Below are 19,693 nucleotides of genomic sequence, written 5' to 3' on the forward strand. Positions count from 1 at the left end.
ATTGCTCCCACTGATGGGGAAATGGGGAGGGCAATGCTCTGCCCACAGACCAAACAGGTGAGACTGAAAATCAGATGCCCTGACCATGCCTCCTCTCTGAACAGCAGGATAATAAGGAAGAAAACAAATCCCCAGATATTCTGAAGTGCTTTTCACAAAGGAGTTGCAGAGGAGGGTGCAACAACCCCCTGTAACTTACCACTAATCTGCAATTAAATATGCTGGGTTTTAAAACTAAAACCAAAAATCTAATGCCAAACTCCTTGACACCATGGGTCCATTTCTCCTTGAATTGTCTCCTGTGAATTATCTTCTATTTTTAGGTCTTTTATTTTTAGGCTGCTGCATGCGATTGCTGGGCAGCTCGACCAGCTATTAATTGGAAATGTTTTACTTCTCATGCAGATTTATTTCTATGCATTCTGCACCACTTCAACCAACCTGTCCTGGGAGCAGATGACAGGCTGCACATTTAAAGGGCAGCTACAAGCTGTGCTCTTCGGGCCCTGTTAGAAACCTTTTGCTGTTCTCTCCTCCTCCACCTGCGCACGTTTGTGTCTGTGCACACATTTTTCTTAAACCATGTCAAACTTTATGACTATTAGGGCCATATGGCAGCAGCTCAGCAAGCTCTGAGTGTGCAGCTGAGATTCAAAGAGTCCCTGAGCACAGTGGGTGAGTCCCGTGACAGGGTCGGTGCGCCGGACACGGCGCTCGCTCGTGACAAAGTGATGCCAACGATCTGACAGGGGAGGGGGGGCAGCTGGAAATCCCAGCAGGCTGCAGCTCCCTGCATTCTTGGCAGCTGCCTTGCAGACTTCGAGGTACTGTGCCACCCAGCCAAGCTGGGAGCTGAACTTAAGAGAGTGGTACATGATCATAACCGCTATTTTTAATACTATTGTCGCTACCTTTCTCAGTAACCTAGACAACAGCAAAAACCTCTTTTCTTTCCAGTTTCAGAGCACTACTACACTGGTTTTGAACTACTGTTTGAGCTGGAGTCAGTGGGAAAGCACGAGTTGGGAATAAAACCAGCCCCTGTTCAACTGGCATTTCATTTAAAGGGACTTTTAACTCCACAAAGCTCACATGCCTTTGCATCCACCACTTTAAAATGCTGGCTAAAAATATTTGCGTTATCTGAAGTCAGATGAATAAATCCTCCCCACTGCTGGGTACACAGTGTGGCAGTGCACAACACAACTGCAAATTTATTTGTTAGAAACCGTACATCTGTTATGATTTACGCTTGCCAAAATATAATTCTTTATGGCAACAATTGTTTCATGGTGCTTAAAGTTTTTCACCTCTGTGCCAGGAATCTCATATGGGATAATTCCATGACCTTGGAATCCAGCAGATACATTCCACATCTGTCTGGTCTGGGAAAGCCCGAGTTTGTTGTGTGAAAACTGTAGTGGGAAAGTAAGACCTGGAAATATCTGAAAATACAGAAACTGCAGGGCTGCTTCTTTTTTTTTAATTTTTTTTTTTTAATTACTAGTTTCAAATGCAGTAAATCAATCTCACAGGAGTCGTTACTTTGCTTTTGTAAGCAGACATTCACTTCTGACCCTATCTTCACATTAAGGAATATGGTATAAACATTACAATAATTCTATCTCTGGGGAAAAAATGCACAGCCTTTAAATATTAAAACTAAATCTTGTTGAAGACTGCTTGATATTTAAACAGAAAAGAACCCAAACTACTGCAAGTAAACATCTTACTGGTGCCTGTGAAGATTTAGAATGGCAGAAGAACTGTAGCTGTCCTGGAATCTCAGGGTAGACACTTTTCTCATTAGACTTTTTAGCAAAAAATGAACTGCAAACAGCTTTGTGAGCAGTGAACTTAAAAAGCTCTGGTTTCCTGTGGTTCTTCCCTCTGCAAATTTTCTGTTATTCTAATAATTTGGCTGAGCTCCTGCTGCAGCCTCACTCTCCAAGAGGCACTGTAGCATTTCCATGCACACAGCCTGCACCTCAAATAACCTGCACCCCAAATAAACTGTGCAACACTGGAGATGGAAGGTGGACAGAAGGCCATGAGAAAAATGTTCTAGTAAGAAATACAGGGAAAAGGTGAATGTGCTTTCTTGATAGAAGGGGGAGACTAAATAGTCTTGTCCATACTAACTAGGGTGATATCCCAGGTTTTGGGAAGCAGGAATTGCTGTTCTGATCATCACTGGGGTTATCTGTCTCCCTTCCAAAGGTTTCAGTGGTTTCTCTTTAGTCTGCAAATCCTGAAGGTGCCAATTCACTCCCAGGCTGTCTTTGGGCAGAACCAATGTCCTTACACTGTTCCAAAGGGATGACACAGAGCAAGGCAGCAGGGCAGGCTAACCAGAAATGAATGACTAATTCATGAAGTTCAACAGTTTTAAATCCACATGTGAGTCCTGGGTGTCTTAGAGAAGTTTTTATGCTCAGAGCCACAAGATTCCACTTGGAACCAATATCTGGGATGCACCAAAGCTTTATAAAGTGACAACTGATTTGTCCAAGGCATGATATGAATGATTGTGGTTTATGATAAATCATAGAATGGTTTGGATTGGAAGTGACCTTAAGGATCATCTCGTTCCACCCTCTGCCATGGGCAGGGGCCCCTTCCAGTAGTTCAGGTTGTTCCAAGCCCTGTCCAACCTGGCCTTGAACACTTCCCAGGGTGGGGCAGCCACAGCTTCCCTGGGCAACCTGTGCCAGGGCCTCACCATCTTCACAGGGGAGAATTTCTTCCCGATATCTAATCTAAGCCTAATCTCTTTCATTTTGAAGCCAATCCCCCTTGCCCTGTTACTCCAGGCTCTCCATCTTTCTTGCAGGCTCCCTTCAGGTATTGAAAGGCCACAGTTAGGTTACCCTGAAGCCTTCTCTTGTGCAGGCTGAGCAATCCCAGTTCTCTCAGACTTTCCTCCCAGGAGAGCTGCTCCATCCCTCTGATCATCTCAGTGGCCTCCCCTGGGGAGGGGACCCCAGAGCTGGACACAGAGAGCAGAGCAGAGGAGCAGCATCCCCTCCCTTGACTGCTGCCACGCTGCTTTTGACACAGCCCAGGACACAACTGGGGCTTTCTGGGCTGTATCGAAATGTAAAATGAGTAAAAAAAAAGGTAAATGAGTACCTTGTGCAAAAATCATGTGGCCAAGTTAGCTTTGTAGTACTGGACACGCTGTGCTGCAAAGGAGGCTGCATTTTAGTGATATATGAAATGGTTTGCTGCATATACAGCAGCCAAACAACTTGGCTGCATTTCTAGTGGTTTGGATTAGAAGACCACAAAGATCAAAAAGCATATGAAAGAAGCTAATGGCTTTTCAACATATTGTGACAACAAACCAGCCAAAACTACTTTTAACCGGGTTGTAGAATAATGTGTTCCTGGTGACTTGCAGCAATTTTCCTACAGAAAAGTTTAACATCAAAGATGTAAACTCCTGTAAAAATCAGGTTTAAAATATGAAGCTTAAACTGTGTGGGAGCAGGCAGAAATACTACTGCAGCACAAGAAATAGTTGATATTGGATGTTCATTCTCTAAAATAAAAAAATATAGGCAACTTCCAAAGTGAGAAACTATGTCAGATTTGCAGTGGAAGGGTGAGGTGAGCAGATACTTTCTACAGAATGCAGTGTTAATGCTTTTCTACCCACTCAAGTCTTAACAGCTGTTTCAGCAAGAGGGGGAAAATAAAGGCCCTTGGTAACTTAAGCAAGGTGCCAATTTTCCGCATGGGATTCAATGGCTAAGAAAATTAGATTTCCCTAGTCTCCTGCTGGTGTAAGGAATAACAGCACACTCAGTAACACTAGGAGAAATAAAAATTCCGTATTTCTGAAAAAACTTCTACTTCCTAATTTTTCCTTATATACTAAATATCTTCTTAATTAAAAAGATTCCCTATCTAATATCTAGCCTTTTTTATTCTGACACTATTGTTTTGAAGGGACACTGCTTGTCACATATTTAAAGTTCTGAATTGTTTCCCTGTATGATAGACAGGTGCAGTTACTTGCACTGACAATTTTGTGAGCATTGAAGAGAAGCTATGTTCATAAATAAAATACATATTTCCAACACTCAAGAGGAAAGAAGGATGGAATTTTAAGTGTCAGATTTTGATTACGAAATAAATTCTGGCTGCTTTGCATAGAGGCACCTGTCCAAATATCCACAGACAAGGAGCAAGCACAGCAAAGCCTGGGATACATTCTGTGTACATACAACTGAATCCCAAGGCCACACAGATCAGCTTCTTACACCCCTCTGACCCACCTTCTCCCACAGTGAGGGGCTCCAATTCCCTCCCAGTTCACCACTGGAACTCATTGCTGGCCATGTACCACCTGGCCTGGCAGTGCACTGGAACTGCCACCACAGCCATATGTTGGCTATTTCTGGTCTCTGTATTTGTACAGGAGCACCCACAATCCATAGACAATCACATCCTAATGCTCTCTTGTTATTCAGTCCGAGTCTCTCCAATACCTCTGTATAACTTGTATATCACAGTGCCTTGGTACTTGTGTGAGATACCAAGGATCCAAATATTTATGTCGGGGGTGGGGGAGAAGCCCTGTCAGCATCTGCTTGCAGAAGTGAGGTGGTGGAACTGAAGTGTCAGATAATCTCCCAAAAAGATGTCAGCATTTTCAGCTGCCTGACAGACCTGTCTGCCTGTGTCAGCATAAACAAGAAGATGGCTCAACCATTTGGACTGAGTTTAAGGCAAAACAAAGAACAAATTATCCGTTTTCTGATCAGGTCTCCTGCTCCAGTTTACAGATGTCCATTTGTGATATCCCCTGTAAGTCCCTTTGGGAACAACAATCAATGCACTCTGTGGCTGACCAGCCCTGCTGAAGTATTGGAAATTTGGAACTAGAAAAATCTCCTGTAGAAAACAAACCTGCAAACAGTAAAGACACCAGACACACCTCAAAATTCGTTAGCATTTTCAATTTACTGGAAAGAAGATTGTCCGGCTTAAGACAATTCCATGGAACTGGTCTCTGAATTCATTTGAATTTTGAGTAGGTCTTCTGGTTTAAGTGGAGTTAGATTTATGCTGAAGTAAGAGATTGAACTGAACCCAAATGTCTTTAATACACAGCCTTGATCTTTACCAGGAAATGACAGAGCTTATCAGGGTGCCAATCTTACCTCTGTAATAATGAAGAAGTCATCACCGGGCTCTCCCTGCACAACAATTTTTTCTCCATCTTCAAACTGGACAGGTTCCAGTGCATCAGCCACTGTCAGCCGCTCCCATTTGTCCAGGGACTCTAAAATATTGAAGATCATAAAGCTATATTATAAAAACACTCCAACTTTGGCTGAAGATTCTTATCTAAACTGACAGCTCTGCCATGCCTGGTTCTGTTATAAAAGAAACATTTCTTTCATCCAGGCACTTTGCACGAACCTCCAGTTGGGAAACATGAATGTATTTATTCATTGTGTCTTAGCCTTCAGTAATCACCCAGATAGCAATCTTAAAAGTTGGACAGGAAAGGTTGGCTCCGGTTCCCTGCGCCTGCGATCTCATCTGCACTGCCCTGGCCTGCCACGGCCTGGAGCAGCTGAGGAGCTGCCTGGAGATATGGGAACACTGAGATTCCCTTTCCACATCCCACACCAGGTGTCAGGACAAGCCCTACAGTCTTTTCATCAGAGCTGCTCCCAGCTCCTGGTGGGCTGCGGGGTGGGTGATGCAGAGAGTCCATCTCAAGGATGGGTGAGACCACCAGAGGCAATGGCCAGACCCTGGTGGCACGAGCAGCAGGAGACCAGAGGTATCCAGGTTTATGGATGTTTGAAATGGCACCTCTGCTTCGTTTGCCAGCAGGATGGCTTGCAAAGTGTTTTTCTTCATGACCCCACTTAAGGGAGAAAAGTCATAAAACTTCCAAAAAATGTCTGTAATTAAAAATGGCCGGTCTGTTTTAGGATTATTGGAGTGAATGCAGCCTGTGATAGGGGGTCCTCACCACCCACCTGCACCTACCCCAAACCCCCTGGAGCACAGACATGCCCTGCACAGGGCACATCCAGAGCTGCTCAGTGCCCCACTGCCCTCCCCTGCCTTTGCTGAGGGACGGATTCCACCTGTCCTGCCCTCGGAGAGGAGGGTGCCACCTGTGTCTCTCTCCAACACCCATTTGAATGAGAATTCAAGACAGTGAATTGTACTTGAACTTTTGTACTTTGATCAGATTTGACTGAAAAATTACAGGTTTAAAAGTTATTAAAAGCAACAGATAATACTCTTCACTGCCTCAAACAGCTGGGCTGAAATTCATGTCCCAGAGCTCTGCTGATTCTTACGTACTATGAATTATTGAACTAATGTAAGTCAAGATACAGCTTCTGACACCAGGATTAGATCTGTGCCATTCCATCAGTCTCTGGTTTCCCCATTTTGTCAAAAATATTGCTTAGAAGTATTGTGTGAGGGTGAAAGAGCTGGTTTTTAGAAGCTAAAATGCCTTTTGGCTGAGCTCAGAAGGGCACACTGAGTCTGGTGACAAAACCTGACTGACGGGCTCGAAGCACCAAAGGTAAGGTCTGAGTTGACTGACACATCTGCATGTTTTTATGCCACTTTCTGTTGCTGTTTGGGAAATGAATTGTTTGTAACATTTTCCCCACCTAAAGCACTTCCCTGGTGTGTTTGTGACCTTTGCTGCAGAAGAACTAATGTCAAAGACCAAGCCCATATTGTCAATGCAACATTCAAAAACTGCTCTGTTTGACTAAAAATAAGCATAAAACTCTTTCATACAGACTAGAGAAGACTTTTTTTTTTTTTTTTAAGAACTCAGTAATTAACAATGAAAAGAAAGAGTCTCTTGAAACTTCTTCAGTTGGCTTTATGAAAAATTCAAAGCTAATTCTAGCTCTAGTCACGAAGTGTCTCTCTTTTGTATAAGGGAACTGTACCACTACAAATACATTGGTTTATAATCCTTGCAAACAGATCATTACATAGAATATTCTACAAGTTTTAGTTGCAGAGTTGAAGTACCAGATAGATTAGACCACATGCAATTTTTTTTGCAATGTCTACATTGTACATATCATGTCACAGCTTTATATTTAATTAAACCCAAGAAGAAAAACTTAAAACAATCACTTCTTTCATATCTTGTTTGAGACACTTTAAACAACTACTGATAATCTAAAAGAATCCTTGCATTAAAAACCAAAACGTGACTCTTGCAATTATATGGCTCATTACAGCCACTAGACAGGCCTTGCAAAAAAGAAATATAAGGAGCAGGTAGAGATTTTTCCACCAGGAAATCACTGAGTTCTGACCACATTAAGGGGTGAAGAGAAGTTGACTTTTTAGTGCCATGTTGAGATTTCTAAAATATCTTTCTGCTTCGCAGGTGTCATCTACTTTTTAGACATGTCAAAGAGATCCTTGCACATCTCACCTAAATTTCCATGTTCCTGCAATGACGTGTTATTTTGTTCACTGCTTTTCTGTACTTAAAAAAGGTCCAAATCCTTAAGTCCTTCCTCTTTTTTTTACTGAGATTCAAAAGCCACACTACAAATTAGGCTCTAATTACATGGCAAACCGCATGTTTAAGGAAGCACATCTCTGAATAACCTTTCTACTCTGAAATTGTTTTGAGATGTCTCATTGTTGTAATTGCTCCTCATTAGTGCAGGTGCACAGATCCTTTTTTTCTTTAAATACTCATTGTAATTTGGTATAATTTGTGCTCTTAATTTAGGAAGATTTAAATTAAGCATAAAAGAAGGTTTTTAAAAGATGAAAACTTCATTAATGAAGTGAACAACATGCTTAGCCTTACTTTAAGCACACAAATATAATTGAAAATCTCATGGATTGGACCTGTCAGAAGTTCAAGTATACTCTCACTGAGACACTCTCATATTTCAGGTACCTCAGCTTGAATGGTAGGTGAATATCTTATACAAAAAAACCCAGAAAAATTTTAAGTAGTAATATAAATACTCTAATTACATAGCAAATAAATCCTGAACTGTTTTCTTCCAAACAGCCCCAGCAGAAACATGATGTTTCTCCTACAGGATCAAGAACTCATTGTACTGTCTAACACTGTCCTCCTTATTAGAGGCTTTTGTTCTCCTAATGGTGATTGATTGGTCAGGCATTATGGGTTTGTTGTTTTTCCTACTGAAGGCCATCAAGAACATGTCCAAATTTCGTGGCTATCACATTAATCAAAGGGAAACAAAATCCAAGGACAAGAAGCTAAACAGATGTTTTAAGAATGTGAGACAGGGGCTGTAAAATGCACAGAAGAAAAAAGATCAGTCTGGTTTGGTTTGTAAGGTTGGTTTGTTTAGTGCACACAAACGCTGTATTCTTGCAGGAAAAAGCTTCTCACCTGTTCCCTGGGAGGATGTAACTGGACTTTATGACAAATTCGTATCTCTGCACTGCTTTCTGCTCTATCCACATGATCTTTACTCAGTGGCAGCTACTGAAAGTACCAGTGCATGCCTGCTCCACCTTTAATGTGTGCTCCAAACACATGGGCAGTGCACAGGAAAGAATGGGAAAAACAAGAAGGGCCCTTTACACTTCCATTCCTTCAGAAACAACACAAGTGAGACCTTCTGTGTGAGCACCACTGCTTTCACCGTGCCATCAAAGATCAAAATTCATCCTGCAAGCACAAATAACAGAGGAACCAACAGCCAAGTTCCAAAGGGCAACTGACCCAAAATGGAGACCTTGCTCAGGAATTCTTCGTACATCTTCCGCTTCCTCAGAGTGCTGCCCTGTTATTACAGGAGAGAGAAAAAGGAGGCACAACATTACACAAAGTATTTTTGTGATTTCTTCCTACAGCTGCTCTTTTTTTTTTCCCCCTCTCCTTCCAAATCTTAGGCACAGCCAGTGTAAACAGCCTCAGGCAAACGTTTCCCCATAAAATGTCTGGGCAAGTTGTATTGCTGATAAGCAAAGACAGAAGGACTCAAATTCAATCCTGCTGTAATTTCACTGACTTCACTGGTGTTACTGGACACTGCAGATGAATTGTATCCATTTACAGGCATTCATTTTAAAGCCTGAACTTCATCAATTAACTGTTTAGCTAATTCAATATATATCTCGTTGCCAATGAGGCTCTTTGCAATTACAAAGTAGGATAAAATTTAAAATGTCCCCCTCATGAGTCCCATCCTTGTAGGTTAAAAACTCTTCAATGCCAAATGTGTTTATCTGTAGACCTGGCTGATATTCTGTACAGTGTTGTACCTATTGTTATGCTGAGCAATCCATTCATATCATTATTTTAACAAGATTTAAGCATTTGGGGGCAGACAATCCATCAATGTATGTGCAGCCACCGGCACAGTCATTCCCACTCTACTAAGATTTTGTTGTGTGATAAATTTCCAAGACACCTTCTCCTTACACAGCGTTTGATCAGCAAGACAGAAACCACAAGCTGCTGTTGCAGCACGCGTTTTTGAAGGTGATTCATGTAGGAATAATTATGTTGAAGTTTTCCCAGCACAAAAATAATGAATGCATCCTTAATTCCTTCTGCAGTGGCACAAAAGACTCATAAGGAAGTTATTCCCAGGTACCAAAGAGGAACTCCAGGGCCTGCCTTGGTTCCATGCAGTTTGTTCCACACTGGTGACACCCCAAATCCCTGCTGCCTGGGCAGGTTTCCTGGGGATGTCAAAGGCTGCCTGGTGCCTCCTACTCAGATCTACAAGGCACAACACAAGGATGATACACTGATCTTCTCAAGAAAAGGAAAACAAAGATGCCATTTATTCATAGACTGGGCAGAGAGGATGGAAGCAAATGTCAGTGTCTGCCATAGAAAAAGCCACTTCTCTATTCCTCCTCCTCCAAGTGGCCACCTGTAAGTGCTGGAAAAATGGGGATAGAGAAGGGAAAAGGAGAAGAAACACTTTGCCCTCCAGTGTGAAAGCATTCAGAAGTGTTTTGGGTATGAAAATGGGAATGGCTGGTGTATTCAAGGGCAGTGGTATAACTAAGAATTAAATACCATCCCTCTTCCCACACGTGCTGCGCAGGTGGAGCTGCAACAACCCCCAAAGCACCACGAATCCTTCCAGCAGCATCAACAGGCTTGACTCCAGCTGGGGACCACAGCACCAGCTGGAGCTGCCAGGCGCTGTCCTGGGGTCACCCCTGCTCCCAAACAGCCACAGCCCCAGCAGGAGCTGCCACTCTTCCCAGGTAGCTGTGGGTCAGCAGCAGCAGCTCCCGAGGTCTCTCCCTGTGCACCCCGGCCATAACTCCGAGCTGGTGATGACAGTTCTCCTCAGCGATAGCATCGCTAACCCTTGTCTGACCTCTGTGTCTGACAAACTTGGTTCTCAACCTCGGGGGGCCCCAGCAGCATTTGAAGTGCCAGAAAGAAAAAAAGTAAAGAACTTCAAACGCAGGAGGCTCTGCAAGCCACGCCAGCTTCTGACAGCTCGCTGGGAGACAGAGAATGGAAAACTGGACACTGCACAGTTGTTGCTTTCCTCCCTGCAATCGAGTGGAAACAAGAGCAGCAAAATTGACAGCTGTGGAAAAGGAGATTGGTGGTTTAGTTTGATGGGCTGGGACACCCAGGGACAGATGTGGAAAATGCTTTTTTAAATGACTTGCGGACACAGATGAATTTTAAGAAGCAGTAATCAGTAGCCATAAGAGATGCCTGACCACAGCTTTGAGTATTTAGAGATGCAGACAAGGCCCAGGAAGGTGGGAATTGCAGCCATCCCACCTGGCCCAGAGAGAAGGAGCCCACCACTTCCTACAGGAACACAGGTGTGTTATGCTTTGGCCAAATGGAATCCATGGTGAAGCCAAGTGCAAAAGCAACGCTGAAGTGGAAATAATTAATTAAATGTGCTGTTACAATTTTTTGTATTGTCATAGTATCTAGAGCTCCTCTTAATGCATAGCTACACTGACTTAAACATCCCCTGTCTCAGGATGATTCCGCAGAGGTAAGGGAGAACGTGGGCCCAGGGAAGAACTAGTGACTGGGGCTTGGGGCTGCTGTTCCCCAGCACATGCACTGAAGCCCAAGGTGACCCAGCTGATGGCTCCTGACTCATCCTGCAGGATGGCTCCATCCATCCCTCCCTCTCTCTCTCCTGGAGGAGACAAACAGCAGCCTCTGGGGTGGCAGGAGCCATCTGACAGCAGAGCTTCACCTCAGGGTGCCACAGGCAGGCACAGGAGCTTCCTCTGCTCTTTCAGAGCATCCGAGGCTGGATCCTGGTTGGCACAACCAGATCCCAATTGCAGTTCCAGGTAGGAGAAGCCTGGCTCACCCTTATGCACATTATTTTTACTTGAGTGCATTTTCCTGCTCAAGCTTTCACGAGCAGAGTGAGGGGAAGGATTTTGAGAGAACAGTACTGTAGTGCAAGCTAAAGACAACCCAGCAGTGGAATTACAACCAACCATGTGCTTATTTCCATTGGTATTAACCATCTTTTCTCCCATGAAACAAAGAGGGAACATAGAATCATAGAATCACAGAGTGGCTTGGGTTGGAAGAGACCTTAAAGATCACTTAGTTCCCTCCCTCCTTCTATGACCAGCCTGATATTCCTCACTCATCCCCTTCCCCAGGTGTAATGCCACCTCTGACTTCTGATGTCCTGTTTTATATTTGTTTTATTTAGTTGCTTTTCCCAAATTGCTGAGGTCAGGAGTATGTACACCATCCCAATCTCTTCTTCTACCCTTCAGTACCTTCTGCAGAAGTGCCAACCTGTACATTCCCTGGCACAGGAGTCAACTCTGTCCTCATGCAGTATTTTGGATCTTCTAGAAGCAGCAGCAAATAAGACAGTACCAACATTTACACTCTATGAGATGCTGTGAAAGCTCACCAGAGCAGAAAAATAACAAGAAAGGATCTGGAGATGTTAGAAATGGGACTAGAAAAATAATAGAATGAGCATCCATTTGGAAAATACAACTAATAAAAAAAATCCAAAGCAGAGATGTTTGACAAACAGAAGACCTGCAAGTTGTAAAGGTGCAAGAGATTCACAGACAGGAGGTGAGACCTGCATCAGACTGCAACAAGAACGCAGCCAAGGCTATTTTGGTCTGCACAGGCAAAGATATCATCCAGGAATGAAGTTTAGAGGCTCCATCTCCGTGGCTCAGATGTGACGGCGCCTGGTGTGCTACATTCTGTCTCGGTACCTCTTCTCCAGAAATGTGCTCCCAAATCCAACAGAGCTTGAAGAAATGCTAAAACACTCAGGAGAGCTGATAAGGAAGGAGCGAAACAAATCCAGCCTGTATTTGTTGGCTCAGCACTGGGATCACAGGTATGTCACCCTCAAGGCTAGCAGCACTGTAGCAGGGGTTTTAAGTAGGCAGTGATAATTATCTACAGATATATGACAGAAAGAGAGGGCAATTCAGTACAGCATAACTTGACATAACTGAAAGTAACGGGAGAAAATTAAGAAAATCTAATTTAAGATCAATATCAAAAAAGTTTTCCAATGAAGGAATTATTCTCCTGCAGAAAAGTTTCCCAGGGGAAGCAGTAGAAATCTTACAGCTTAAGCCAGATAAAAACAATAGTAAATGTACATGAATAATTCGGTACTGGCAGGGTTCTTGATGGCATGTTTTAAACAGTCTTTATTAATTCTGCTTTTTTCTAACCTATTAATATCTTATTTCAATAGTCACTGCTTCTCCCTCTCCCCCCTCTCCTTTGTTCACTTTCTCCCTGGTTCTGAGCTGTCAGGCACAAGCTCATCTCCTTAAAGGCAGTGGCTCCCATTAACTACAAAGCCTCGTTAATATTCTAAGCTGCAGTGCTCCTCCCTGAGACAGTCCCAAGGAGAAACAAGATCACTCTCGTTCATCAAATCCTCACAGAGAAGGCCTCAAAGCCATTTTTGGACCACTTAATGTAGCAAGTCCTAGGCTTAGCTTAAGCAATACACAGGCTAGGGAAAACAAATGCCCCGGAGACTGGAACAGGTCCTGCTGAGTTCCTACTCAGTATCTCTTTCATCTCATTTCCAACTGCCTTTTCCCTGTTTTCATCCATTTTTTTCTTCTCACTCCTCCCATCCAATCTTTCCTTGTCTCTCCAGAACTCTGTGTCTTGCTTCTGATTCATTTTTTCAGGTGGAGTTGATTGAGTCTTTCCTAGGAATCCCCATCTTCAGTAAGGAGTCAAACAAATGAATACTGAGAGGCAAAGCATGACTCAAGTTTCAAAGAAAGAGTTATCCTGGCAGGAGGTGCCGGAATGGACTTCAGGACTGCACAGCCCCATTTAATCCCTGATTTAGCTGATCCTGAGTGATGCTTTGGGTGTTCATTCCTGCTGGAGCATGAAAGAACGAGCCCCTGTGCATTCTGGCCATGAACACCAAGCAGCCCACATGGTCCTGGTGCTCTGTTCCACAGATGTCAGGTGGATTGCAGCCTTTGGAGTTGCTTTATGCTGTGGGCACTAGACAACCTCCAATTTATGGCAACCCAAAATCCTTCTGACTCTATTTTATCCGAGCAGAAATAAAAGCACTCATTAAAGAATTTGTTCTCAGGTTCAAAGCTGTGAAAAGATGGTAGAAGAAACCCAAAATAGCATAAATAAAATGAAGTACAGCATTAGGAACTGGCTAACCTTGATTTGTCACAAGTTACAAACCAATGCTATAACTCACTTTCAGTGAGCAGTTTGCCAAATAGGCCAAATGTATTGAATCCCACACAACTCCACTCCCAGAGCCAGGTATCTTGGACCATGGAAATTAGAGGGTAGTTGAATTATCCTAGATCAAGTCTTCCTAAAGAAGAAATTGCAAGAAATTAATACTTCAAATTTTCTCAGTCTGGGAACTGAATTGTCTAGGGGATCAATCTGATGTTGGGATACAGACATTTGCTTCTCTGGTATTTGTGGCATTTGCTATATTTAGAATGCAAATATTGTACTACCCTGGGATGTTCCCCATTCCGTGATGCTCTCGAATCCAAATTGCAAAGAAGAGAGCAGCAACTGCATTCCATGAGAAGCCTATGGCAAAAAAAAAATCCTTTGCTCTCTCCCAGAAGAATATAAGTAAATAAATGTTGAATATATGCACGAGTGTGTGTGTCTGTGCCCGTGTGCACACACACAGAGAACATACACATAAAAGAATTTGCAACAGAGTGAAAAGTATGTAACTTAGAGAGATGATTCTATGAAATAAATGGAACACACAGATGGAAAGATAATTTGTGAGTGTACCACAGAGGGAACACATTGAAGCGGTTTTTTGTACCCCACCTAGCACAATGAATTTCATGGCGTTATACTTTGTCAAGGACTGCAGTGAAAGCCAAGCAATTTCAGTGCACATAATGAAAAAAAAGACTTATCCCAACATTTACAATCATCACAGCTGCTAAAACAAACTTGAATGTAACCTTCAAGCCATCAGGGTACCTAAGCTGAGACTATGAAATATAAAGAAATAGATCTGTTTCAACAAACTTCCTTTGGGACAGGCTAAATAATAAATGGATGACAACTGTAACTAAAAGCCAGCAGGAACTCTCTGCATCGGGCTTTGTCCATCCATAGAAAGGAAACCCCAAACTCCAAACCTCCTGAGATACATTTTATTCATGCCATAAACCAGTCAGGATCAATGAGACACATCAGTGGGGGAAATGGCACTAAACAGAAATAAAACATGAAATTATTAAATGCAAAGCAAAGGACCAAAATAGCACCTGCAAGGAGAAATGAGCTGGAGAGTCAAGTGTCTCATGACAGGATAAAATCTTCTTGGCAAGTGTGGATCTGAAGGCATGATTTGCAAATAAATATTTACAACTTAAATAAAATTTCAACACTTGACTGAGAAAACATGAGGCTGGGCATGGGAGGGAAGGAATGCAGACGAGAAAAAACTATCTGGGGTTATGGAGGGGCTTTATCTGACTACAGCAAAAATCTTTGGGAGATAAAGGTCATTTATTCCTTGGACAAAAGGATTTGCAAGCAGAAAATAAGAAAGGGAAACCTGCTTGCTCCCAGGTTTTAAAACCATCTTAAATTATACATTTCAAAAGGTACCCTAAGAATTACCACTCCTTATTTAAAAGCAGGAGCATTTCTACTTTCAAAATACCCACTTAGAGGCCAAATGGCAGGACACCATGTTTCTGGGAGTTGAAAGGCAGCTACTACTGCACTTAAAGTGAGCACAGCAAAAGCAGCCCCATAATGGTGGAGTCAGCTTCAAGTATGAAATGCAGCCACTGAAACATGATGTAATTAATTCTTAGGCTTGAGGAAATGTGCAGAGAGCCACTGTAACCTGCCCTCACATGACTGCACAAAGACAGGTGTTTTATTTCACCTACAGCAATGAAATTATCCACCCTGCACCTACAAATAAATGGAAAGATGACAGGATTCACTTAGTGAGGATGGGTAAATTGCATTCACCATGGGCTGCATTTAAAATTGGACATTTTCTATACCTGCAGCAATTAATTCACCATGAAATATTTCCTATCTGAATACTGGGAATACTACAATAATGCAGTCTGGGTATCTAACACAATGCAACAAAACACCAATTTTTAGTGGCCCCATCTGCGAAAAAAAACCACAAGAAGCGAGAGAGGGAGAGAAAATATATCCATGCTAATCAAAAGGTCTCATTGATTGCAGAAACTGAGCTTGCTAGGTAAGGTAGAGCAGTCACTGGTCCAGAGAACATGTAAATTAATTTGAAAAGCACTTAGCACTACACTAGAATCAAACAGAAGTACAACCATAATATTCAGCTTGTATGTATGACCAAAGCTAGCAATAAAAACACAGTCTTTTCCACTTGGGCCTTCAAATCCTTTTAGCAAAGTCCTGTCTCTGCATCAAATATTCATCTTCTGAAATGTGCTATCAGATGATAATGGACACATGGCCAACCCTGACAGCTCACAGGGCTGGCTGATTTTAGGTACCTCTAGTTCCACCAGCACCAACACTAAAATCACCTCAAGGCTGCAAAGCCTGTGACCCTGTCCCTTCAGTTCCTCACCACAAGGTTACAGGCAGCTGCAGAAAGCTCTGCCTAAAGAGCCAAGGAATATGTGCCTTGTCCTGATATTTATTTCCCTCCTACATTCCTTCTCTTTTGTATTTTGGATTCTTCCTTGTAGCTTGCAGGTTCATCACACCAGTTACCCCAGACACCCCTCCACTGCATCCTTGTAGGGAATGGGATGAATAAGTTGGATGTGCCTCTTACATCTCTTTAGAAATTCTCCTGCTCTGTGTTTTAGAAATAGCTCTGCCTGCTCGCCTGCACTGGGAACCTTTCAAAACTCTTCATCCTGCTTCCCCACAACAGAGAAGACAAAGCACTTCTCATAATTATTCCTCTATTTTGTCTTGGAGCAATCAGGCTGAATATTTTGGGGTAGAGTAAATTTCCATCAGCTGTACTCTCCTAAATGTCAGTGTGATGTTTGTTTATGGGACACTGAACTCAGCCCATGAAATAGGGAGTGAACACCAGCAGTGCTCATACAGACACCCAACAGCCATCACACAGGGTAAACAAAGATTACTTTTATACTCTGCTGCTTAAGAATTAATCATTTAAGGGTAAAATCTACTCAGTTGCTTTGCTAGTTTTTCTGCTTTCTATGACACCCACTGGAAATACAGATGATCTCAAAATTGTTAGTCTGAGAGCACAGTGTCATTTCCTTCAGATCAGGATGGAACAGTGCTGCAGCTTTTAGAGACAAGCCCTATTGAGAAACAAGCTTTACATAGAGTAATGCCTGTTAATTATCAAAAAGAAAGGAATATTTTATGGAGAAGGAAGATATGCACATGGACATTGGAAACAAACTCATAAAAATGTTATGTCTTTGCTGAAGTTAATTATCTGTCAAAGTTTCCATTATAAACTCACCACTGAAGAACCAACAGCAAATCCATAAGCTAGCACACGCCCCAGGTGCCACAAAAGCCTGCAGAGCTTTGCTGCAGGGACGAGGGAGTTTGAAAGGAGCAGAATGAATGAATCATTAGCAGCTACCACCCCATGATATGTGTGGCAGGGCGCTGGCTAACAAAGGTGGAAGGCACAGTCCAAGCAAGACTTTTTATTATTTTACTGGAGCTGGATTTACTTTCTATCACCTGCCTCGAGGAATGTAATACAAGATCAGACAAAGCCTTCACAGGCAAGGGGTGCTGCTGAGAGTATTTCCAGGCTCACGACAAGGAGAGGATTTGCATAGCTTTGGTGGGTAACGGAGGCCTCCCGAGGTTTTCATTCACAGAACACTTATGCATAATGTTTCTCAATTGCATTTCTGACTCAGCGCCTTTCTGCTCAATCCTGTCCCCTTTTCTCTCAGCTCGCTTCATTCAGTCACTCAGTGATTTTGTCATGTCCGCTCTCTTTCATGTGGAAGCACCAGAGTACTCTGAACACAGAGCTGCAAAAGAAAGTAGAAAATACCAGCTCCACAGAGAAGCCCTTGCCCATAAACTCACCATTAAGATGCGCCTGTAGCTGTCTCTGTCGATGCCCCAGAGCTTCAGGTCTGTCTTGGCCTTGACGGTGGCAGCCCGGGGGGTTCCATAGATCAGCGCCAGCTCCCCGAAGCTGCCTCCTTCTCCAATGCTGGTCACCCACTCTCCGTTGACATAAACCTACCACGGCACAAGATAAAAGAAGCAAAAGCAGTTTGGGGACTTAGCTGGAGCTCTCCTCCTGCTGCCAGTTACCCAAAAGGCTGTTAGCAAGTTCCTTTCTAATTGTCAGTGTTGGGGACACAGAAGGAAAACACGAGTGTGACACTTCCGACAGTTGGTCCCCAAAGAGGGGAACAACCTGCTCTGTGGACAGAATTTCAAGTTGTCTTGCTTCAGTACAATGACTTTATTTATTCTCCAGGTTTTCAGCTCCCATGGTTAGCTGGCATCATGTTTTCCCCCTTGTGTTCAAGGCTCAGGCAGTCAACAAGCAGAACTGTCACAACTTTGGCTTTTTATTAACACTGTCAGACTGGAAAGGAAGGAGGTTTGTTGATATGTGTAATGAGCACTGCTGAAATGTGCCATGGCCATGAAATGAAAAACAGCCAAAACAAGGAAATCTCTTTTGAAAAGGAACTTTTTTTTTTCTTTCCCTAAGCCTAGTGCCTCCAAAACCCATTTAAATTTTACACATTGTCTCCCTCAGTGAAGATGACTAAGGGCTTTTGACTTGAGAAGCTCTGTGCAGAATTACCCTTTGCTTCTAACACCAGCTCTAGAGAACTCAGGAGGCAGTGTTTGACCCACAACCTATTAAGGAACTATATTTTCTTGGAATATGGTATGGACTGATACCACTATTGCCATATTTTTCCTGGACGATTTTTAATTTGAGAAGAACTCCTACACTTGATGCTATGTGAACCCTTCCCTGGAGGAAGGGGACTCGAGCAGGTGTTTTCTTCTGGGCAGCATTTTCCTCACTATTTATTCATGGACAGTGCAGCTCATGAGCCATAACAGTGCATGCAAAGGCTGCTGTGGACTGGGCATTCTGCAGCTTGCTGTAAACTACACAATAAACCCTTTTAATTCTGTTACTGTGCCTGTGAGTTTGGAGGGCAGGAAAGGCTGGGTGCATTTACCCAGGGCAGAATATATCCCAACCTGTTACAGACCAGTAACAGCAGAAATCAATCAGTGTTAATTTCATTTGCTTGGAAGTTCTGTGAAGAAAAATAATATGAAAAAAAGGGCAGGTATTCTCATCTTAATCAGAAAAGTATTGCAAAGGCAAAGACCATAACCTGACACCAATTACTGAGAAATAAACTAGCAGTTTTTTAAAAAATGCTTGAATTAGAGCTGTGCTCAAGCTGTGCATGAGAGAAGATGGTGACCAAAATAAATGAACTGGGGTCAAAACTCAACAACCTGTCAGTATTGATTTTAATTCTATCTTCGTTTTATGGTGAAAAGGCTTATTACAAAATACAGCTGGAATCAATCCCAATTTGTCTTCACAATATTCAATTAAGATTTTCTCCAGCTCCTACTGAGGTCAGTGAAATGCTGGTTCAGTAGGAGATGGATGAGGCCACGGAGCAGTTCAGCTGATCAAGAGACCTCTTGGGTATCAGCTGAAAAGGAGCAGCTGAACTCCAGGCGATGTGGAGGCTCCTGGTGCTCCTGGAACATCTGAGGATCAAGGGGCTTAAAAATAAAGGGTAAAAATAACCCCAAACAGGCAGGTGGTTGCAGACTGCCAAGAAAAAGCTCGAGCCACAAAAGCTATAGCTTCATTTCATCACCATGACAGAATGAATATCACCCAGGAGAATATCACACAAGAGAACAGCAACAGCCTTCCCTTTCAAACTTTCACACTCACCACAGAAAGAAAATCTCATAGAACATTAAATCTACTTCTGATTCTCCTCATGGTGAAAAAAATGAAAGCAAAAAAAGAAGTTTAAAAAAGCCAGACAAACCCAAGCAGTTTCCTGGTGAAACAAGTGGGCAGTTCCATGGCTTCTTTTTTTTTTTTTTTTTTTTTTGTGAGACAAGCAGGAAAAATGGATGAATAAAATGAGGATTCTGAAAGGCTTGTAACATAGTGAGGATGCATGAACATTTCTAAAC

General features: G+C 42.8%; 1 protein-coding gene across 1 annotated transcript in view; it reads right to left on the reverse strand.

The window, feature by feature from the left end:
• The window catches only part of PRKAR1B (protein kinase cAMP-dependent type I regulatory subunit beta), a 91,560-nt gene that overhangs the window by 14,259 nt on the left and 57,608 nt on the right, over window positions 1–19,693 (reverse strand). Inside the window, exons 7-9 of the mRNA XM_082292540.1 lie at window positions 17,567–17,725; window positions 8,735–8,795; window positions 5,172–5,293 (exon numbers count right to left, since the gene is read on the reverse strand). Of these exons, the coding sequence (XP_082148666.1) occupies window positions 5,172–5,293; window positions 8,735–8,795; window positions 17,567–17,725 (342 nt within the window). The remainder of the gene's footprint in view (window positions 1–5,171; window positions 5,294–8,734; window positions 8,796–17,566; window positions 17,726–19,693) is intronic.

This window comes from Coloeus monedula, assembly GCF_965178545.1.
Source record: "Coloeus monedula genome assembly, chromosome: 16".
NCBI classification, from domain to species: domain Eukaryota; kingdom Metazoa; phylum Chordata; class Aves; order Passeriformes; family Corvidae; genus Coloeus; species Coloeus monedula.